Source organism: Cheilinus undulatus, linkage group 17 (genome assembly GCF_018320785.1).
Source record: "Cheilinus undulatus linkage group 17, ASM1832078v1, whole genome shotgun sequence".
NCBI lineage: Eukaryota > Metazoa > Chordata > Actinopteri > Labriformes > Labridae > Cheilinus > Cheilinus undulatus.
The window spans coordinates 2,863,040-2,887,384 of NC_054881.1; the positions used below are offsets into that span (position 1 = coordinate 2,863,040).

General features: G+C 39.3%; 1 protein-coding gene across 1 annotated transcript in view; it reads right to left on the reverse strand.

The window, feature by feature from the left end:
- Window positions 1–751: 751 nt before the first annotated feature.
- LOC121525155 (cGMP-dependent protein kinase 1-like) overlaps window positions 752–24,345 on the reverse strand; it is a 53,637-nt gene continuing 30,043 nt past the window's right edge. Inside the window, exons 7-21 of the mRNA XM_041810992.1 lie at window positions 23,247–23,352; window positions 23,100–23,163; window positions 22,882–22,959; window positions 20,950–21,044; window positions 18,465–18,530; window positions 18,276–18,350; window positions 16,890–16,986; window positions 16,567–16,706; window positions 6,592–6,681; window positions 6,374–6,515; window positions 6,122–6,285; window positions 5,167–5,289; window positions 5,017–5,079; window positions 4,871–4,937; window positions 752–1,001 (exon numbers count right to left, since the gene is read on the reverse strand). Coding sequence (XP_041666926.1) covers window positions 903–1,001; window positions 4,871–4,937; window positions 5,017–5,079; window positions 5,167–5,289; window positions 6,122–6,285; window positions 6,374–6,515; window positions 6,592–6,681; window positions 16,567–16,706; window positions 16,890–16,986; window positions 18,276–18,350; window positions 18,465–18,530; window positions 20,950–21,044; window positions 22,882–22,959; window positions 23,100–23,163; window positions 23,247–23,352 — 1,469 coding nt within the window. The 3' untranslated portion in view covers window positions 752–902. The remainder of the gene's footprint in view (window positions 1,002–4,870; window positions 4,938–5,016; window positions 5,080–5,166; window positions 5,290–6,121; window positions 6,286–6,373; window positions 6,516–6,591; window positions 6,682–16,566; window positions 16,707–16,889; window positions 16,987–18,275; window positions 18,351–18,464; window positions 18,531–20,949; window positions 21,045–22,881; window positions 22,960–23,099; window positions 23,164–23,246; window positions 23,353–24,345) is intronic.

Sequence of the window (24,345 nt, forward strand, 5' to 3'; positions counted from 1 at the left end):
ACTATCTCGTCAAGATTATGTCATGACGATTCAAACTTATGATTAAAAGTGACTTTAGAAAAATAAAATGCTTAAAGTGGTAAAAAAAGAAACTTGAAAGTTTGAGATCAAACGTCATATTTATGGGATACAATAAATAAATATTAAATAATATTCAAATAATGTGAAAAGAAGTATATAAGAGAAAACAAGTTGAAAATATGAAATAAAAGTCAAAATTACAAAAAAGAATTTTAGCATTTGGACATTAAAAGTTTGAGTTATTAGATAAAAAGTTTAATATTTTAAATGTGATAAAATAAGTCAAAATTATCAGGTCAAAAGTCGAGATTATGACATGAAGATTCAAAATTATGATTAAAAAATGATTTTTGAAAAATAAAATACTTAAAGGCCAGCCAGCAATGCTAAAAATGTTCAGCCATTTTCTGAATATCTGTGCATTTTAATGTATTTTTTTAACTTCAGTTTGAAAATGACCGATATTTGACTATGGTTGGAATAAATGTACTTGTATTATTTCCTTCACATTAACCTACTCACATTTTAGCTTTCTATCCACCACATTTGGATAAATTAGGATAAATTTTAGTCTGTTGACTGATACATTTAGTCAGTTTTGATTCAACAAAGATGCTTATTTAAAAAAAAAAAATAAATAAATAAATAAAAATATGTTTTTGTTTCGGTCTGCTTCCCCAACTTTGTTGCCACCTTTTTATGATAAAAGAGCAGAAAGGAGAGATTTTATACTGGTCCTCTTTATTAGAAAAAGGATTATGAGAGTAAAACAGTCTATCTGGCGTGTCAGAACAGCTTTTATATATTTTTATTTTTATTTTTTTAACTGGCTAAAAAGGGCCTCCATAAATCTGGCGTCAATGAAAACCCTGTTAATAAAGTTAAAACTCCAGGTCCCAGCCAGAGTCCTCGTCAGGAGGAGGGCCGTCGGAGTCCTCAGGGAAAAAGTCAAAGTTGCTGTTGTCAAGCGGGCCATCCACCTGCAGAGACACACAGGAAGTTAGCTCACCTGTCACCTCACAGGAAGTTAGCTCACCTGTCACCTGACAGGAAGTTAGCTCACCTGTCACCTCACAGGCTCATCTTAACTCAGCTAGGGTATCTAACTGGACTGCTGTGTCTGAAACCTACATAAAACACAGAGCTACTAGACCCATACTGTAGTAGCATCAGGTGTACACAAGGTGGCGCATCGTGCTTCTGCTGAGAGCTGAGGAGACGTGACACTTTGCTTTCTCTTTGCCTTTAGATCTCAAATCTCAGGTTTTCCAACCGTTCCTAACAATAAGGAACCATTCCTTATTTAGAAGATAAAATGCACGTTCATTGTTGGGTTAATAAGGAATGCCTTTTATTCCTAATTATTTCAAAATGAATGTCTTCATAGTTTTTAGTAGTGATGTGTGAAACCACTGATTTCCTTTCCGATCCGATACCAAGTAAAATTCAGGCTGGTATCGCCGATACTGATCTGATAGCGTTACTTGCCGTGAATTCTTAATCTTATTTAGGTTCAGCTGTGTGTAGACTCTCAAAACAGCCTACACTAAAACTAAAGAATGAACAGTTTTCATACACTTGCCATTTCATATAAAAAGCTATGTTACTCATTGAAATTGCTATTAAAATACATAATTTAATGACAATAAAATAAATGTCACAATAATTGCATAAGTTCGTCAATACTACATTTCAAAATATTAAATCAACCATCAGTCAAAACAAATGAGACTGAAAATAATACAAGAAAAATATTTTATAGAAACAATGTTAATATCTATCTTATTTATAAAATGTTTTTCAGTTTTATCCTAACTTTTTTTAGCCCTCAATGGCTGTTTTATTGCAAGTATAATGTATATTTTAGTAACACCTAGCCTATGTAATCCACTTTAAATGTTTTACTTTACAGGTAGCCTTACCTGACTAAATCTAGGCCTACTGAATAGATGTGAGGTGATCTCAGGGACATAGATTTTTACTCAAAGCTGAGCTCATGCAGTTGTTTATTGTGGTATTTATTTATTTCATTACTAATTTAATATCCATATTTATATTAATGAACATTTGTATAGAATAGGATTAGGCTTAGAATAGGCTTTAACAATGCAGGGAACTCCCGTTGTTTGATCATTAAAATAAAATCTAAGTCTAGTAGACAGACGTATATCACTACACATCTCCAACAGCTCCTTATTCTTTCTGTTCTTTCTGTACCTGGATAGTTTCTGCCTGCAGCACCTGTCTCTCTCCTCTCCTGCTCTCTGGATCGCCTCATCATATCCTGTTTATGGTTGATTCTCAGATGTTTAACTATCTTAATACTTAACTGTCTTCTCACATACATCACGTGCCGCGTCGTTGCTGTTAATGGAGCTGAAATATGTCCCCACATGACTGCGTTTTAGCGAGCAGCAGCAGCACGTTGTGACCAGCGATGCTCTTATAGAGCCGTATTACGCATGTGACTGACAGGCGGAAGAAGAAGTAGGTCCTACTAACTGGGAATCATTACAACAAGTTTGTGATAGTGTTTTTACTCTCCACTGTATTCCTGTTAATGGCAAACTACACATTTGTCCACATTTATTAAAATATCGATACTTTTGTAAGAGAATCGATTCTTAAACATAAGTCTCTGGTATTGGAGGGATCGATATTTCAGTATCGATCCGCACATCACTAGTTTTTAGTTTCTATAGTGTCAGCACCTCTACTGGCTGAAAGGATTTTCTAAGCCATGAGAAATGAATAGATTCGTGCTAAACAAGCGCTCTGTTTACTGATGAATTTAGGTCATAACTGAGTGAGTTCTAACAATGTTTGCTGCTGCAAGAGAGCAGAAGAAGTCAGCCTATAAGTGGAAAAGCTAGGGCAGTGATACTCAATGCCTGGCTCTTTTGTGATGGTTTGTGGCTCTTTAATGTCTTAATTTTTAATATTATTCCCCAAGAAACCTTAAAAAGGGAAACTTTGTCTCCCTTTTACACCATTTTTTCCCCACTTTTCACCCATTTAAGCTACTTTTTGCCATTGAACACCAATTTTTTGCCTATTTTTGCCATTTCATTGCAAATTTTTACCAATTTTTGGCCACTTTTGCCATATAATACCACTTGTTTCCTATTTTTTGCCCATTTTGACACTTTTTTAGCAACTTTTTACCCATTTTTTTTCCACTTTGATCCCATTTGGCCCCTTTTCACCTTTTTTTCACCCCATTTTCACCCATTCAAGCTACCTTTTGTCATTAAATACCACTTTTTTCCTAGTTTTTGCCCGTTTTAGCTACTTCATTTTGTCCCTCTTATCCCATTACTGCCTGTTTTCACCATCTGTTTCTCACTTTTCACCCATTTAAGCTACATTTTGCCATGAAACACCACTTGTTTCCCCTTTTATATACTTCTTTTTGCCACTTTTAGCCCATATTTGCCTTTTTCCACCATTTTTCATCTACCTTATGCCACTAAATACCACTTGTTTCCTCTGTTGTGCCACTCTTGACTGCCTTTTGCCCATTTTAGTCGCTTTTCATTAATTTTTTTGCCACAGTTTTGCCATTTTTTGACCTTTGTTGCCAGCTGTAACTCACTTTTTTTGTCACTTGCCCATTTTTTGCTCCTTCCTGACCATTTTCCCCCTTTTCCTCTCAATTTTCACCCCTTTTTGCAACTTTCTGACCATTTTCCTCCTTTTCCTCTCCATTTTCACCCATTTTTGCAACTTTCTGACCATTTTCCTCCTTTTCCTCTCCATTTTCACCCATTTTTGCAGCTTTTGGACCATTTTCCTCCTTTTACTCTCCATTTTCACCCATTTTTGCTGCTTTTTGACCATTTTTGCGACCTTTAACTTATAGTTATTGCTACTTAAAGCTGTTTTTGCCACTTTTCATTACTTCGATTGTGGTTCTTGTAAAGGTATTTCTCAACAATTTGGCTCTTTGGTTAAGCAGGGTTGAGTAACACTGGACTGGGGTATTTTTGTGATCTCACTTTTTGTGATGACAGTCAGCTCACTTATTTGTTTTTCCAGATTATATCCAAGGGGAAACGTTTTGAAGCCTGCTGCCTTTAAAAGCTAATGTATGACTGTATTATTTATATAATTTATTATTTTGCACTTTAAGTTATGTATGCATCTTAAATGTGCTACTTTTGCAGACTGAATCAAATTCTGTTAACAGTAATATTATCCATCTGATAACAATGCATGCACCTGTCTGCGTTCTTTATTTTTATATCTGGGTGTTGGTCGTGCTAATCTCAACTGACCTGCATGTGTTATGATCCAGCTCAGAGAATATCTAAAACTAACAGCTTCTAGTGCCTCAAAGGGTTGAAAACTGATATTTTCCTCTAGATTATGAGCTACTAAACTTGTCTTTATGTAAAGATACCATCTGTGACCGACGGGGGAAGTTTTCTGTCAGTTTTGTCTGATTGAAGCCCCGGTGAGTCAAATATAAATGTGCTAAGCTAGCCTGCTTGAGCCACAGTTACTGAGGAGAATGAGAGAGAAAACGTTCTGTAAACGTTCAGACATTAATCCTACACACCAACCGCGGCTATGAGAGTGTTTTACAAGTTATTAGAAAACCTTTGGTAAAAAGATCGCTAATGCTAGTAGTTAATCGCTAGCTAATGCTGATGCACTGTATGCTAACCGATAAGCTAACATTTAAGCTGGATGATTATTGGACACTCATAAATTGATTCAGAATCTTCCTGTGATTTCTGAAGGCAGATGACAGTTGCTTCTACTCTGCTTAGCATTTATGCCGATCAGCTTGCCTGGTGTGTGCTGCTTGCACACATATTGACTGATAACACTGATAAATACTCACTGTGGGCGTAAACGGAGAGTCGATGGTCCCTTGTCGGAGTCCGTCCCAGTTAAATCCCTCAAACCACCTGAAGGACAAAGAGGAGTTGCCATGACTACAGCATCATCTCCACTGAAATCTCATCATGTGCATCTCTTCTGCCTCACTTGTGTTTCTGGATGTCCTTCACTCCGTTCTTCTGGTTCCCGAGCCGCTCTGAAGGATTGTCCCTGACAGAAACAAGCAGAGATGTAGTATAAGAGAGAAAAACAGCCGTGTGATTTATCAAATACGCTCAGATGTGATTCTCTGAAAACCTGCAGAGGCGTTTGATGAGGTTAGCAGCGCTCTTGGTGATCTTTTTGGGAAACTCGATCATGTCGATGCCTCTCAGGATGATGTTGTAGGTCTTCATGGGGTCAGAGCCAGAAAACGGGGGACTGTAGATGGAGAGAGGAAACAACCTAGCTCAACTTTTTTATGTAAATCAGAACCCTAGCTGGACCCACTGAGTCTTTACTGTCACATAAAGAAAGACTGGATTATAAACATGGCATGAACCCAGATTTCAGGATCCCTGAAGACCAAGACAAGTAAAGACAAGACAAGACAAGATGAGATGACACAAAACCAAACAAGAAACCAGAAACCAGATAAGACAGGACAAGGCAACTCAAAACTAGATGAGGCAAAATAAGACCTGAAAAGACAACACAAGGCAAGACAAGTCAAAACCAGACATGACAAGACAAGACAAGTTAAAACCAGACAGGCGAGACAAGACAAGCAAGGATAAACAACACCAGACTTGATCAGATGAGTTGAGACGAGATGAGATGAGACAAAAAGACGTGATTAGACGAGCTGAGACGAGACAAAAAGACGTGATTGGACGAGTTGAGACGAGACAAAAAGACGTGATTGGACGAGTTGAGACGAGACAAAAAGACGTGATTAGACGAGCTGAGATGAGACAAAACAACGTGATTAGATGAGCTGAGACAGAACAAGACAAAATTAGAGGAGTTGAGATGAGATGGGATAAGAAGGAATGAGACAAGACCAGCAAGACCAGACAAAACAAGATAAGACAAAAAAGACAAGACAAAAATGGATAGAACATACAAGACCCTACAAGTCAAGACAAGACAGGCAAGGCAAGACAAAACAAAACAAGATAAGACAAGACCTGCTGAGAGAAGACAAGATGAGACTTGTTACAGCTGGTATCATCTGTTGTTGTGACATTCCTACATTACGTCTTTGCTGTACCTGCCACTGAGCAGCTCAAAGACGAGTATCCCCAGGGACCAGCAGTCTGCTGAGCTGTCATGTCCTTTATTTAGGATGATCTCAGGAGCCACGTACTCTGGAGTCCCACAGAATGTCCACGTCTTCTTCCCCAGACCCACCTTCTTTGCAAAGCCAAAGTCCACCTAGAACAGATTAAACTCACCAAAAGACTACTCACTTTGAGGGAAATCAGACCAATACTGTTTTTATCTCATTAGTGGGGGTCCAGACCAGTTTGGCGTATCCTCTGTGGTCCAGAATGATGTTCTCTGGTTTGAGGTCTCTGTAGATGATCCCTCTGGAGTGCAGGAAGGCCAGGGCCTCGATGACACAGCCGGTGTAGAAGCGGGTGGTGCCGTCATCGAATGATCCCCTGAAAGGTCGACTGTTAGGACCCTAAAGACGGAACATTCTCTCAAAGTTTAACAGTCAAACTCAAACCTACACACCTGTCTCTGAGTAGTGTCCACAGCTCCCCACCGAGGCAGGCCTCCAGCAGCATGTACAGATATTTAGAGTCTCTGAACGTCCGATACAACCTGCAGGGAGACCCAATGCATGTGTCTGAAATAAAGGCTTTAAGATTACTATGTATTTCAGCAGACTGCAGCAGTGAAACAGACAGTGATTGCTGCAAACATGCACCAATGTATTGGTGTATTATTGCACATTTTCATGAACTCATGGTGCATGCCTCCTAACCAGGGCTGTAGCTAGGGATTTTGGGCCCCCAGAAAGAATATTATACAGGGCCCCCCATTAACTGGCTAGCCAAGCAACAAATAGCTATGCATTTAAATGTATTTATGAACAATAACTTCCTTATATAAGAGCATTGTTACTATGGTTAAATCAAATTTACTTAAATCATTTAACGTTGCTTGACTACACCAGTTGGACATTGTAAAAGGAAGAGCATCTGGTTAATAAAATTTCAGTCTGTTGACCAATTCCTCTAGAGCAGCGTTACTCAGCCCTGCTCAACCAAAGAGCCAGACTGTTGAAAAATACCTTTACTAGAGCCGTAATCTAAGTGGTGAAAAGTGGCAAAAAGTGATTAAAATGGCAACAAAAATAAATCAAAGGTGGCAAATAATGATCAAACAGCAGCAAAAAGGGGCAAAAGGGGCAAAGTAGGCATAAAATGGTAAAAAAAAGGGTGAAAAGTGGCAAAACAGAAAGAAAAAGTGGCAAAACAGGGCAGAAAGTGGCAAAAATTGGTGAGAAAAGGTGCCTCAAAATGAGTTACAAGTGGTAAAAAAGCCTAAAAACAGCAAAAATGTGGCAAAAATGAGTGTTAAAGTGACTTAAATGGGCAAGAATGCTGAAAAAATGGCATTTAATGGCAAAACGTGGCTTAAATGGGCAAAAAGTGGCAAAAAAGCAAAAAAATTGCAAATGGCAAAAAAACAGGATAAAAGAGGCAGAAAACTGGTGGCAAAAATGGGATAGAAGTAGTAAAAATGGGCAAAAAGTGGCAAAAAGAAATGGCAACAGTGGGCTTAAAGCAGAAAAAATGGATTAAAATTAGCATAAATAAAGAAAAAAATGGTAAAACATTGTAAATAAGGATTCAAACTGATGAATGTGACCTGTAATGGATAATTTCTGAGATCATAGTTTCCCTTTTTTAAGGTTTTCTGGGGAACAATATTTCAAATTAAGACATAAAAGAGCCACAGATCGTCACAGAAGAGCCACAAAAAAGAGAATATCACTGATTTAGATGCTTTTGATTCAATAATGACACTAACTACAAATAAAAACAAATAAAAACAGACTTTGGGCCCCTCCCTACTGTGGGCCTTGGTAATCAGTACCCCATTTCCCCCCTGTGCTACGCCTCTGCTCCTAACTCGAGGCACATGTGGCAGAATTTATATCCCATCACTGAATTTATGGGAAATATTGCTGAATTAACAGCACATCTTTATATTTATGGCATGTAATGCTAAGTTCAAGGTACATATGACTGGATTTATGGCAGTAATGGTTGAATTTATGGCCCGTCACTACCACTCCTGATTGGTTCATTAGGGTTTAAACCTCACACTTACAAACATCACACTCAACATATAACCAGCCAATAGAGTGATAGTCCGAAGAGCTGGGGAAGTAGTTAATATACAGCCATGGGAGATTGAGTCAAAGGAAACCAGTCCAGGTGAGTTATTACACAATCACAGGTTGTTATTGCACTGAATGCAGATGGTCGGTTAGTCTGCTGACTGGGGACGGTTGAACACCAGGAACCCGGGCCCCAAAAGTCCAGATCATTTGTGTTTTATAAGATTTGATGACATCATGTTGGTGAAGCTGGGGATGTTGGACCTTTTCCCTCCATTTTTACCAAACAGAAGGCCATAGATGACAACTTTTGGGTGGCACTTGCAGTCATGTCAAAAAAATTATTGACCAAATCAGGAATGCGTGATTTGATATGCAGTACATCAGTGATGTTTTTCTAGCAGCTGTATGTCAAAGACACTGACACACAGACAAATACAGAGGAGGTGTTGCAGGCATGTTGCAGTGTTCTGGTTTTTCCCTGGGAATTTCCTAATCTTCAGATTCTGCTTCTGTGCTCCTGGAAGGAAGCTCCGCCCCCTCACCCTGCTTACACAACCAGATAAATAGACGGTGACTCTGCTCTGACGAGACACTCACTGCGGCAGAGAGAGCTCCGGACCAAAACCAGCTCCACTCTCACTGAGAGAGGACAGCAGGAGGGAGTACTGGGAGTACTGGTTCTACTGGGATACTGGGAATACTTCCACTTCTACCAGGTACGGAATCCAGCAACTGAAGCAGACTTTAAAGGAACTCAGAACCAAAGAGAGAGGAACTTTCAGGGACGGGGAGTGGATTCCTGTTTGCCTGTAGCATCTCCAGCTTCACTCCAGACAAAATGGCGTCCAAGTTAGAGGAGGATCTGAGCTGTCCGGTCTGCCTGGACATCTTTAAAGATCCCGTCACGCTGTCCTGCAGCCACAGCTTCTGTAGAGAGTGTGTGGAGAAGAGCTGGAAGGAGAAGGAGGACAAGGAGTGTCCCATCTGTAAGAAAAGGCAGTCAAATGATGAATTAGCTGTTAACGTTGGTATAAAGGATCTGTGTGAGGCTTTCCTGTATGACAGAAAAAAGAGAGCAGAGGATCTTTGCAGTCTGATGCTGAAGTTAGAGGCTCTTGAAAAAGATAAAGTGAAGTTTGATCAAACAGAAGCTCACATCCAGGTCCAGGCCCGACACACAGAGAGGCAGATTAAGGAGCAGTTCAAGAAGCTTCATCAGTTTCTAGCAGAGGAAGAGGAGGCCAGGCTGCGAGCAGTGAGGGAGGAAGAGGAGCAGAAGAGACAGAGGATGAAGGAGCAGATGGAGGCTCTGAGAGCACAGATAGCAGATCTTTCACAGACAGTCAGAGCCACAGAGGACCAGCTGACGGCCCAAGACGTCTCCTTCCTGAAAAACTACAAGGCTGCAGTGGAGAGAGTCCAGCAGCGCCCCCTGCTGGAGGAGCCACAGCTGCCCTCAGGAGTTCTAATAGACCAGGCCAAACACCTGGGCAACCTGGGCTTCAAGATCTGGACCAAGATGAAGGACGTGGTCTCCTACATGCCTGTCATTCTAGACCCAAACACTGCTGGATCAAGACTCATCCTGTCTGATGATCTGACCACTTTGGGAGCAAGAGAGAGTCAGCAGCTTCCTGATAATCCAGAAAGGATTGATGATAACGGTGCTGTCCTGGGCTCTGAGGGCTTTAACTCAGGGACTCACAGCTGGGAAGTCGAGGTCAGAAACAGTACGTGGTGGACCCTGGGAGTGTTACCAGAGTCTGCTGAGAGGAAGGGAGACATATGGTCTAGAGTTTGGGCAGTAGAGTTCGATTTTGGTGTGTACACAACATGCTCACCATCACATCCATTCACTATTCTCCCAGTGCAGACACTAGCAAAGAGGATCCGAGTGAATCTGGACTGTAACAGAGGAGAGCTGTCGTTCTCTGATCCTGATACTAACACACTCATACACTCCTTCACACACACTTTCACTGACAAGATGCTTCCATACTTCAATACTGAGTCTAAACCCCCACTGAAGATTCTCCCAGAGAAGATCTCTGTGAGCGTGGAACCAAACTAAACAAACATGATGTTCTGATGCATTTGATCCAGTCACTTCTGAATACTGATGTAAATGTGATTTTTCTGATCATTTTATCTTTAATAAATTTGCAAAAATGTCTAAAATTCAGTTTTCTTTGTTTTTATGGGGCGATGAATGTAAGTAGAGTATGGCACATATTATGAATCAAATGGTTAAAAGTGTTTATGTCTCACTGTGATTTGTTGCAGGCTCTTAAATGGACCGAAGGTTTCAAAACTAAACCAAAGTCAAGAAAACTAAACTTATGAAAAATAGAATAAAAAAACAACTAAAAATACAGTTTGAAGTAACTGCCAGAGTATCTCTGAGTCATTTTTGCTGGTCCTATGCCCAGATAAAGGATGAGGGTTGGAACTGTGACGTTATAAAAACAAGACTGGACAGAAGGGAGTTCATTTGTAGTTCTAAACATATTTAGGGTCTTTTTTTACTCACTTTTTTCTCTCTCGTGACATTATTCCTCTCTCTGACAGCGTCCATTAATAGAGACCAGGTCTGAACACTCATTTGACAATTTCTGAACTGTTAAACTGCTCAGTCATGTTTTAAGGAGGTGGCCCATTTCTAATGTGGCCTACATAATAATTAAGCTGCTATACTACCTGTGTGTTTGACGCTGATAACATGACTGAGCTACATCACAGAAATCTTCATTTGAACAATCTACATTAAGCTTATTTCAATTATCAATATGAAAGGAAATGCTCAATGCATCTCCATGTCTCCTGATATAGGTGGTTGGGATGAGAGTGAGTCAGAGGCAGGGTCAGGGGTCATGCAGGGGCAGTGGAGACAGCTCTGTTGCTGAGGTGAGTGCTGAAAGGTGACAGGTAGTCAAGGAAAATGTCGCATGGCTTATTGGGAAGTTTAGTATATTCAAAATCTTCTAATGCCCAGTGCCTCAGTAATTGTCAGTAATTGCAGAACATGTCTGCTCCAAGGAAAAACAATGACAGAGGGAGATCATTTTCAATCTAAAAACGTGATAAAATGCACCAGAATGCTGGAAATTGCATCTACTTCTTTCAGAATTTTCTGGGGGAAGACCCCCCCAGACCCCCTGTCAAAATATGCCCCCCCCACACACACACATATTCAAAATGCTGCTGACACCCTTGCAGAAGGCCATGGATGGCAACTGTTGTGTGGCACTTGCAGTCATGTCAAAAAAATTAGTGAGATGTTTCCACAAATCAGGAATGCGTGATTTGATATGCAGTACATCAGTGATGTTTTTCTAGCAGCTGTATGTCAAAGACACTGACACACAGACAAATACAGAGGAGGTGTTGCAGGCATGTTGCAGTGTTCTGCTTTTTCCCTGGGAATTTCCTGATCTTCAGACTCTGCTTCTGTGTTCCTGCTCTGAGGAAGCTCCGCCCCCTCACCCTGCTTACACAACCAGATTAACAGACTGTGACTCAGCCCTGAGTAGACGCTCGCTCTGGCAGAGAGAGCTCCGGACCAACACCAGCTCCACTTCCACTAAGAGAGGACAGCAGGAGGGAGTACTGGGAGTACTGGTTCTACTGGGAATACTTCCACTTCTACCAGGTACGGAATCCAGCAACTGAAGCAGGCTTTAAAGGAACTCAGAACCAAAGAGAGAGGAACTTTCAGGGACTGGGAGTGGATTCCTGTTTGTCTGTAGCATCTCCAGCTTCACTCCAGACAAAATGGCATCCATGTTAGAGGAGGCTTTGACCTGTCCCCTCTGCCTGGACATCTGTAGAGATCCTGTCATGCTGGCCTGCAGAAACAGCTTCTGTAGAGAGTGTCTGGAGAAGAGCCGCATATCCACGACTCATCCTGTCTGATGATCTGACTGCTGTGAGATGGGGAGTGTGTCAGCAGCTTCCTGATAATCCAGAGAGGAATAGCTACTGTTCTGTCCTGGGCTCTGAGGGCTTTAACTCAGGGACTCACAGCTGGGACGTCGAGGTCAGAGACAGTACATACTGGATCCTAGGAGTGGTACCAGAGTCTGCTGACAGGAAGAGAACTATGTGGTCTAGAGTTTGGAATATAGAGTACAGTGGTGGTAAATACAGAAAACAGTCACCTTCCCATAAACAGACTTTTCTCTCAGTGCAGAAAAGACCAATAAGGGTCCGAGTGAAACTGGACTCTAACAGAGGAGAGCTGTCGTTCTCTGATTCTGATATTGACGAACTCATACACTCCTTCACACACACTTTCACTGACAGGATGCTTCCAATCATTTATAACTATGATAACCACCCACTGCAGATTCTCCCAGAGGACATCTCTGTGAGCGTGGAGCCAAACTAAACAAACATGATGTTCTGATGCAGTGATAAGTATTGATATGACAGGATCAAATGGTGAATTTAGCACTCATTAAGAACCACACAGTAAGAGAGGATTCTATTTTCTGCTGTTTGATCCATTTAACATGTTTATAGAATTACATCAGATGTGGAAATACATGATTGAACTGATTCATGCTGGACTTTTTATCTCTGTTTTTACACGCTTTTCATTCTCCATGTTCTGATCATTGTGGCTGTGTTCATGTTTGTGGCATGAATTTTGCAGAGACTGTGTATTTTTATGTGACCTTTTCATTTCCAGCTCAGTTCCTACAGTCAGTCTAAAATACACTGTTTACAAGCAAAAGTTACACTCAAGCTGTTCAGAGCCAAAAATGCCCCATTGAAACCCATTCAAACTGACATTTTTCATCTCACTGCAATTAAAGCAGAATACATGCTTTTTATCAGATCTGGGTGTCAGTCTGGGCTTTTGACCTGGAATTGATCATTTCTACTACTCTCCACCAGATGGCGCCATTTTGACCATATGTGGCACAGGGAGAAAAAACATGCAACTAATGCATAAAAATCAGTGTTGGTGCTAATCATTGACATATCCCAGGCTGTTATAATTTAACACAAAAATTACTTTGCATGTAGAATATTTAAAGTAATTGATTTTTTGTTGACAAACATGGTGGATCGTGACAACAATCTGGCATTAAAAGTGTTAAAATCTTTTAAAAATTAATGCAAATTTGATATCAATGATTAGATCAGTTGTAAGTGAAAAAAATAGCTGAATGAAAATAGAATAAAATATTGATGTATGATAATTTTTTTTGTCTATCTTATATATATTTTTTTGTTTTTATTTCTAATAAATTTGCCAAAGTGTGTAAAATTGTGTTTCCTCTTTTTCTTGTTGGGGTACTGAGTGTAGATGAATGAGAATAAAAATGAATTTAAACCACTGTAGCATCAGGCTGCAACAGAACAAAGCTGAAACAGAAGTGGAGGAGGTCTGAATACTTTCTGAATGTTCTGTAGATCTGGACTTTTGGCACACAACACTAAACTAATGTCATAGATTGTCATTTATAAACCAGGAAGGTTGAATCATCCGGCTGTCTCTGGGATCCTCCAAGGAAGAATCATACACATGTTGATATTTTCTGACCTCCAGAACTAAGAGAGAAGTTTTCTGGTTCCACAGCGATACAATAACGTCACAGGAAAGATTACTGAGTCACTTGTAGGGGGGTTAGTGAGATTAGCTTATGCATTCTGCACTTTTAAACTTGTTGTGCTAAAATGCTATATGGTTAACCCAGTTATTATAGTATGGTTCTATGATTGGGCAGAGGACGGCCGTTGTGTTCTCACAAACTACACACTGCAAACTCAAAAAAATAGGAGAGAATGGGCTTGAATGCTCACAGTGTATGCCTGCCTATAGACTACAGGAAGTTGCAACATGCATTTTTAACCCCTCCACCCCCCTCTGCTTTTTCAAAAGTTCTTACCCTGGTGGACAGCATAATATTTTAGTGATTTTAAAGGACGTGCAAGGACACTCTAACCCAGGAAGGTTAGTGGCAGCCATCTTTTAGATGGGGATATAAAGCATGCAAATGGTAAAGAAAATAGGCAAAATGGGTTAAAGTTGGAAAAAAAAAAAACCTTAAAGGAATTCAAAAATTGGTGATGATGGGTAACAAGTTGCAAAACCGTTTGAAAATGGCATAAATGAGTGGAAAGGAGGTGGGATTGGAGTAAAACTCTTGCAAAAATGGGTGAAAATAGAAAAATTTGGGCAGAAAAAAAATGATGAAAATGGGTTTTAAAAGTGACAAAAATACAAAATTGATGAAAATAGCACATAAAAGTCACACAACTGTCTGAAAAAGCTGCTTTTAAAGAAGCAAAATTGTGTTCAAAGGTAGCATTAAAAAAGTCGCAAATGTGGGGGAAAAAGGTGAATAAAAGAGGATAGACTGTGGCAAAAAAAAGTTCAGAGTGGCATAAATGGGTGAAAAAGGTGGTGAAATTGGAAAATAAAGCACAAGACTGGATAAGAAAACAGGCAAATGGTATACGTGGCAATGAAAGAGTTGCTAGATGTGACAATATTGGGTTTAAAGTGACAAAAATGTGTTCATAGTGGCTAAAATTGGTTGAAAAAACAGGCAAAAATAGGCATGTCAAAGCACACATGGTATAAAAGGAATCGAAACAGGCAGTTAAAATAGTGAAAAGGGGCTAAAAATTGGGTTTTAAACAGAAAAAAATGGTTTTCAAATGGCATTAATGGATGGAAAAATTGGAAAATGGCAAGATAACAAAAAATGTTTAAAAAGAAATAACCAAATGGGTGAAAATGGGCAAAAAATTGGTCTAAAGCAGCAGAAAATGCATCAAACACAGGCAAAAATTTGGTAAGAAAAAAAATAGAGATAAAAAGTTTTAAAGTGGCAAAGATGTGTTTGAAATGGCAAAAACAAGTCAAAAATGGCTTAAATGGGTGGAAAAGTGATGAAATTGCATTTAAATTGTGAAAAAATGACTATAAATAATCAAACATAGGGTTAAAAGTAGCCAAAACAGACAGAAAAATGGTGAAAAGTGATTATAAGTTGAAAAAAAATAAAAATGATGAAAAATGGCAAATGAAAGTGGCCACACTAAGCAGAAGAGTGTTTTAAAAGTGGCACAAAAAGTTACTGTCAAAATCAGAAACACAATAGCTTGACTCACGGTTCAGCGCCATACTGAGGATCCATTTAACATGTTTATAGAGTTACAACAGATGTGGAAATACATGAGTGAAATGATTCATGCTGGACTTTTTATCTCTGTTTTTTTTCACACAAGAGTTTCCCACTGTAGAAGAACCAACCAACCAACTGAATAGCAATGTTAATGTGATTTTTCTGATCATTTTATCTTCAATAAATTTGGAAAAATGTCTAAAAATTCTGTTTTCCCTTTTTTTTAATGGGGTGATGAATGTAAGTAGAGTATGGCATATTTTTCCAAATTTACGGCATACGTGGCTAAATTTGTGGCACATTGCATAATCTATGGTATATATAATTTAATTTAAAGCACATAAAGCTGAAAATTTGTTTCTGCTCCCCAGGTGGCATGCAAATATTTTTGATAATTTTGTCTAAATCTCCATCAGACCCCCCAAAATTTCCTATCCGCCCCCCAGAAGATCATTAAACCCAGAATATGTGAGGAGGAAGAGATGTTCATGATTTTAAGGTTATCTTTAGATTTTAAATACCTGCAGCTGTCAAATCTACCGCAAAAACTCTTAATATTGAAACAGTTTTACTAAGAATGACTGAACATTTGATGTTTTTTTTTCCAGAAATACACTCATCACCCATTACTAGTAAGTGAATTAAAATATATATTAAGAAATGGATGAAAACTGGCAGAAATGTTTAAAAATGACCAGGTGAAGTGGCAAAAATGGGATGGAATGGCACATAGGGACAGTTGATAGGGGTAGTGATATAAAGAGGCTAAAAAGTTGCAAAATATGAGTCAAAAATATCAAAAAAGGAGCAAAAAGTACAAAAAAGGGCTTAAGAATTGCAAAAATGTCCAGGTATAGTTGTGAACAGGGAATAAAGACTGAGGAAAGAGGTAAAAAATTGGTTTGAGGGTGGCAACAGTGAACATAAATCTGTTTAAGTGTAAAAACTTTGCATAAATGTCTAGGTAAGGTAGTTAAAGGGGGGTAAGGGTGACTCAAAGAGACAAAAACTGTTAGGAAAGGTGCAAAAAGGGTTAGAGTGGGAAAACGGCCATAAAAGTGGCAAAAACTCCGACCCCCACAGTCTCAGTCCAGACTAAATCTGACCCTTGTGCAGATTTTTGATGACCCCTGGTCTACAGTCTGAGGTAGTCCTGTTCATAGACCCAGTATAAACCCTGACTGTCCTCAGAAACATAAAGGTGTGTCTGACCTGATGATGAAGGGACTGTGAGCCTCCATCATGATGCGGCGCTCCGACAGGATGTGGCCCTGCTGGCTGGTGTCCAGGATGTGACGCTTCTTCAGGACTTTGAGGGCAAACGATCGGTTTGTGTCGTTTTTTAACTGCACCTGAACAGTCAGCACAGAAATTTTGGTGCATAAATATAAATGTGTTGAGGTAAAGATTGTCTAATAACAAAGTTAGCAAATATATTTTCTGTCCTTCTCTTATAAGAGTTAAGAGTCATTAAAGCCTCAGTCTCAGCCATGTTGTGACTGCATGCTTCACACAAACTGCATGAATATTCTTACCAGCTCGACTCGGCTGAAGCCTCCCATCCCCAGAGTGCAGACGATGTTGATATCACTGAGAGACACGCTGGAGAAGAAGTCTGCCTCAGCCTGCAGCCTTCAGAGAGCAGATGAGAACATGTTTAAGAACTGGCAGTGAATAAATTAACTCATACTCAGAGACAGACGGTGCTGAGTGACAAAAATGAGCCAAAGAAAGCAGCAGGAGGGAGTTATTAGACCGGCCACTAGGGGGCTCCCTATCAATGCAGTAACAAAGGCTGAAGAAGTGTCGGGTGAGTTAGGTCATCCTTAAGAAACAATCATTGATGCAGATAAATAGCTATTTATTTAGTTATTTTAATAAATAGCTCCAATTCCAAAAAAGTTGGGGTGATGTGTAAAATGTAAATAAAAACACAATGCAATGATTATCGAAACTCATAATGATCACAATAGAGCAGAAACAACATATCACATGTTGAAACAGAGACATAAAAAATACTAGCTCATTTTGAATTTGATGGCAGCAAGACATCTCAAAAAAGTAGGGACTGGTCAACAAAGGCTGGAAAAGTAAGCAGTTAATTAGCAACAGGTCAGTCACATGACTGGGTATAAAAGGAGCATTTTATAGAGGCAGAGCATCTCAGAAGTAAAGATGGGCAGAGGTCACCAATCAGAGAAATATTCCTCAACGTAAAATAGTGAAGACTTTGAATCTCCCTCCATCTACAGTACATAATATCATCTAAAGATTCAATTTCAGATTCAATTTGGGCAAGTATTTTCATGTCTCAGTTTATCATCTGTTCTATTGTGAACAAAACAAGGGTTTATGAAATTTGGCAATCATTGTTTTTATGCACGTTTTACACAGCGACCCAGCTTTTTTGGAATTGGGGTCATGTAATCAAAATAGAAGGTTTAAATAAACGTGTTTCTTGGTACAAGTAATATTCATCCATGTCTTATGTTGGTGAGATTCTCCAAAATCATTGATGATTATTGATTTCTTTATTGATTTCCTTTTTTTCCCAGAGATCCTGAAGTTTTCTGAAACAAGGCTGACTGATAGGACCTGGAGTCTTCAGCAGAAGCCTGAATGGTTGGTTTGAAGTCTGCTCCACTATGGAGGACATAGATGGGATTTAAACTCTCACTGCTGAGATCTTCAGTTCAGCCTTTGGTCGTATTAGAAAAATGTTTCAGCTCCTCTTTAGCTGGCCTTTCTTCAGAAAAGAGAAATCACCAGAAAATACACGTAACGTGTTTGAAAGAAGCTCAGCTGAACTCCTCAGGCAGGAAAAGGTCAGCCTTTCAGATCTGAAATCCCTTTGAGTTCCTGAAACCGTCTCCTGCTGGACCCTCTGATACAGGACTGTGAAGGTCTCTGAAAGGACTCACTTGGCCTTGACCTCGTCGCTGTCATACTGCTTGTTGTTGACATCATCCAGTCCTCCAATCAGCTGCTTGAAAGACCTGAGAGAACATGCAGGAAAAAGCAGCTGAGCACAAAGGCGGCTTTAAAAAGAGAACCACAGATTTCAGCGCCGTAAAAATCGATCTAAACGGTGAACAAAGCTCTACACTCACTCTCTATCGATGACCAGACATGTGACGTCTCCCACGGCGGTGACACTCGCCATACGAACGTCCTCTCTGCACAGACGAGAACACAGGAGAATCAGGACGAGTGTTCATTCATGTTTATAAAACACCATTATTAAAAATATACATGTCTCATGTCTGCAGGAGATTTTGAAGCTCATCATGGCAGTAGTTGGCCTGTATGTACCATGTGGACAAAGACGTGCATCTACATCTATCCCATGGGGGCCAAACTCAAGGCCCAGGGGCCCGCAAGATCATATCATATTTTTATTTTGCATTTCACAATTATGACTTCAAATTTTTATTTGGGTTCTTATTTCATATTTTAAACATTTACATATAATATTTAGACTTTTATCTCATATTTTGACCTTTTTAGTTTATAATTTTGACTTTTTGTCTCATATTTTGACCTTTTAAACTCATAATGTAGAATTAATCTAATAATTTTGGCTTTTCAATTTATAATTCTGACTTTTTATCTCATATTTTGACCCTTTCAATTTATTATTTCAACCTTTATCTCATTTTGACATTTTAGGTGCACCATTTATGTTGTAAGTCATATTTTGCCTTAAAAACAAGACTGTGACGTTTTTGTATACAGTGCTTGACAAATGTATTAGACCACCCTAACCCTAACCAGCTGCCCTAAATTAACAGCATTGGTAATTACCAAAATCATTTTTGATGATTCTGCAATGGTTAATACACCAATATGTAGAAGCTCTTTAACCCAGATGATATTTTTAATGCTAAAATATAATTATCATTGTTATCCATTAATTTTCAAATTGACTGATTTACAAAAAAAACTGAAAAAATAGTAAAGCACATTATTATTTCTTGATTAATATGTCAAGTTATAGTTATTTACTGTCATTCCTGAACAGAAAAATGAGTTTTAGTGGTTGAATGTTATGCTTGATTCATGTCTGACTTCTCAGAGAAGCCCAGTGAGCCGGCTCAAATTTGGGTGAATTCAGTTTGAAATTCCTCATTCCTGTTCAAAATGGTAAAACGTGGAGAGCTGACTGAAAATGAAAGAGTCCGCATGAAAGCACTTCATGATGCTGGATGGTCTCTGAGACAAATATGACAGGTGGTCTAATACATTTGTTAGGCGCTGTGTATATATATAAAAATATATATATATATATATGCCTTTTAAAAGCATTATTTTGGGCATTTTCGTGCCTTTATCTGACAGAGGACAGTGGATAGAGTGGGAAACAGAGACGAGAGTAGGGGAGATACATGGGGTAAAGAGCTCTTTGGCCTTTTGATAGCACACCTCTATGCAGAAGTCACTTCCTGCCCCCCACCTGGAGTCCTTTACTGTAACATGACATCATCTCAGAATAACCTATAGATCATGTGTTTATGGACACACACTGTACAGGGGGTGAATGGTTTTATAACTTGTCTGTTTTAATGTAGATTCATTCATAATTAGTGAGGTGGTTGTTTGTCACCTGTCTGTTTTGAGGCCTACGACCAGCCTCAGCTCCAGCTCTGTGTTTGTCCATTTGAGAGTGTTTTCAACACTATCTGGTCTCTGAACCCCCTTCAGTAGCCAAACGGCCGGTGTCATGCAGACTTTGTCTGAGATTTTCTGCAGTCTGTTTGTCAGCCGTGTCAAACAAACCCCCCATTATTCGTTCTATCTGTAAAGATGAGAATAAAGTCTATTTCTGCAGTTTGGTGTTAATCTCCTCATCTGACACCAACGAGGTGACGAGTTAAAAATAACTACAGAGAATAAAGAAATGGTCTGATTTATTCTCTGCATCATGTACAGGCTTCAGTGTTAATATCAGACTAACGTCTGTTTTTAAATTCTGCATAAAATACAGAATCTGTGGGTACTGGACCACACTGTGGACTCAGACCTGGAAGACATGAGAGGTCATTTAATGAAGCTCTAACACTGAATCAGACCTGTAAATAAAGGGATATTTTGATATATAAAACACAATAAAAACTCTTCACCCTCTTGGATATTTCCCCTTTTACTGATTTTTTAAATCAGTTGTGCTCACACAGTCTGTGAGGACGGTCTGATCTAGGCAGACTTACACGTGACAGAATCCTTAATCCCTTCATGATGGATTTAACTGAACTCTGGGGGAAGTTCAGAGACCTGGATAACTTTTACTTTTCAGTAACCTTTTCTCTGAGTTGCTTGAGTGTTCTTTTTTCTTCATGGTGTAATGGCAGCCATGAAGACTGATTGACCAGTGTCTGAATTAGGTCAGTCACTTTAAAGGGGTGAATATTTATGTAATCTACCTTCATTTTTTGTAATTTTTTGGCAAAAAGCCAGATTATATCGACCATGACTGATTTATAAAATCAATAAAAGGGTAAACCATCCAAAGAGGGCGCTGTATCTCCATCAGTGACTTAAGTTGGACACCCCGAGCCTCTCAGTGATGGTAAAAGTGTGAGCTGTTGTGTGTTTCACCCTTTCAGAGCCTGCTCTCCAAACCAGTCTCCTTTAGAGAGAGTCTTCACCATCAACGGCTCGTCATTGGCTGAGTTCTGCTGAGACACTTTCACCTGCAGACAACACAAAACACGTTTCTTAAAGAACTTCAGGACACCTGGGCACAGAGTCTAAAGCAGTGAAACTCAACGTGTAGCTCTTTGCGATGATTTGTGACTCTTTTATGTTTAATAAAATGTTTAATTTGAACCATTATTCCCCAGAAAACCTTTAAAAAGGAAAACTGACCTCAGAAATTATACATTGTTAGTCACATTAATCAGTTTTGTTTCCCACGCCAAACTACATGTCAGCCTTAATTTTTTGTCTGTATATTTCCACTGCCACTTTTTGCAGTTTATTGCCACTTTTAATCCATTTTTACTGCTTTAAGGCCACTTTTGTCACTTCTTTTATGTCACTTTTTGCCCATTTTTGTCACTGTTATCCAGTTTTTGCCCCATTTTCCCCAGTTTTCGACTCTTTGATCCTGCTTTTTGTCACTTCTTTACCCATTGAAGCTGCCTTTTGCCATTAAATGCCACTTCCATTCCCCCAGCCCCCAATTTTGCCACTCTTTGCTGCTTTTTTCCCATCTCAGTCCATTTTCACTCATTTTTCTATCATTTTTTGCCACTTTTGACCATTTTTGCCACCTGCAACCCCTTTTTGAGTTACTACTGGCCCAAATTTTGCCACTTTGTGCCCTTTTGCCATTTTTTCTCCACATTTTTGACACTATTATCCAGTTTTTGCCATTTTATAACTACTTTTGCCTTTTTCAATCTTGTCACTTTTGCCCATTTTTATCACTGTTATCCAGTTTTTGCCACATTTTCCCTAGTTTTATGACTCCCTTATCCTGCTTTTTGGTACTTTTGCCACTTTTTCCACCCATTGAAGCTGCCATTTACCATTAGCTGCCACTTTGTCCCTAAATTTTTTGCCATTCTTTCCTGCCTTTTGCCCATTTTAGTCAATTTTCACTCATTTTTTTGTCATGTTTTTTCCACTTTCTACCATTTTTGCCACCTGCAACCCATTTTTGAGTCTCTACTCACCTAAATTTTGCCACTTTGTGCCCTTTTTGCCACTTTTTCCTCCACATTTTGGTCACTTTTTACCCAGTTTTTGCCATTTCATGCCTACTTTTCCCTTCTAGACCCTTTATTGTCACTTTTTGCCCATTTTTGCCACAATAACCCAGTTTTTGCCACATTTTCCACAGTTTCTGACTCATTCACCTTGCTTTTTTTGGTATTTTTGCCACTTTGTCACCTGTTGAAGCTGCCTTTTGCCATTAAATGCCACTTTTCCCCCCAATTTTTGCCACTCTTTGCTGCTTTTTGGCCATTCTCCCACCTTTTGCTGCCTTTTGCCCATTTTAGTCAATTTTCACTCATTTTTTGTCATGTTTTTGCCACTTTTGACCATTTTTGCCACCTGCAACCCATTTTTGGGTCTCTACTCGCCCAAATTATTCCACTTTGTGCCCTTTTTGCCACCTTTTCTCCACATTTTTGTTACTTTTCACCCAGTTTTTGCCATTTCATGCGTACTTTTCTCTTTTTCACCCTTGTTTGCTGCTTTTTGACTATTTTGCCCCCTTTAACTTATTTTTATCGCCACTCTAACCCATCCTTGCCACTTTTCACCCCCTAGATTATTAAGGTATTGTTCAGCTATTTGGACTTTTTGGTTGTCCAGGTTGTAACGCTGCTCTAAAGCTCTAAACGTCATCCATACATGCAGCATATGTGAGTCTTCTCATGAGCTTCTGACTGTTAGAGAAACGTCATTTTTTTGCCCTCTTATTAAATTGTCCCCCTTCTCTTCCTCTCTCCTCTCTGGTAATTGTTCCCTTTCACCTCTGAACACTTCCTCCGCCGTCTCGCTATCCTTCTCGCTCACCTGTCCTTCACTGATGATGAAGAATGTGTCTCCGGTAGCTCCCTGACGGATAATGTAATCAGAGTCGCTGTAATGAGTCTGAGGGAGACGGAGAGATGTGGATCATGAGTTCAGGATTGCTCAGATTACCCCAACGCAACGTTTCAAACCATTTATATCTGTCAGAGGGAAGAACAGATGGCAGAAACAGATACTGAGAGAGAAAGAAAGTTTCTCACCTCCTCCAAAACATCAGCCAGTTTACTGAGGATGTCCTCAGGTAACGCCTGGAAGGAAGGAACGCTGGGAGGAGAGTTTACAGCGAGAGGAGTGAGTCATTGTGACGAGGAGGGGGTTCAAAGAGTCGAGTGTTTGATGAGCTGTACCTGCGGAGGAAGTCTGTGTACTGGGAATGCTTGATGAGACCAGTTCTCATCATGATGGTCTGGAAACCCTGACGGTCGATCGCCCAGAGCTTGATGTCTGTCAGAGCTAAAGAGAAGAAGAAGAAATGTCAGTCTACTAAGGCTCTGAATGATTCTGATGGATTTACAGCCAGCGCTGTGCAAAGATCCAACACTGCTGTTTGACTTTTAGTGACAGAAATGAAAAATACAGGGAGAAAAGTCAAATCAGTGCAGGAAATCCATGCAGATTGAAGTAGATGGTCAAAACAGAAATGTATCCGTCGTTAGCTCCTGCCATAATCATGGACTCCTGCAGAAAACTGGTGTTACGACTGCAAACCTTCAAAGTTCTGCAGAAAACACTGGAGCAGCGATTTAAGGACTGGAGGCTAGGCCAGCTTAAGGAAGACCTCAATTTCAATCCATCTCTTTATTATCCATCTATTCACCTGGTCAGGGGTGTCAAACTCAAGGCCCGGGGACCAAATCAGGCCTGTGGTGCAGTTATACCCGGCCCACCAGATCATATGATTTTTTATCAGAACTGGCCCACCAGAGGTCTGCAGATTTCCTCCAGTATAAAAATGTAAACTTAACCTTGATGATTTATAACATCCTTGCTGAGACATAAAAATTGGAACAAGTAAACAGTAAAAATAATTTGACAAAAAGTCAGGAATATAGGAGAAATTTGTGTTTTCTCTATATCAACAATTTTGCATCTCACAGTTATGACTAAAAGTTCTGGTTTTGACCGTTTATTTCATATTTTAACCTTAAATCTCATAACTTTGACTTTTTCTCTCATATCTTTAAGATTCAGAATCTTAAATTTTAAACCCTATTTTGACCTTTAAAAGTCATGATTTTAACTTTTAGCTCATTTTTTACCTTTAAATATCATGTTTTTTAATTTTGTTCATATTTGACATTTATAAATAATGAATTTGAAATTTTGTCTTATATTTTGATTGCAAAATATTATTTTGAATTTTTTCTCACTTTTGCTGACATTTCAACTCCTAACTTTGAATTATATTTCATTTTTGACCTTTAAAACTCATGATTTTTAAATTTA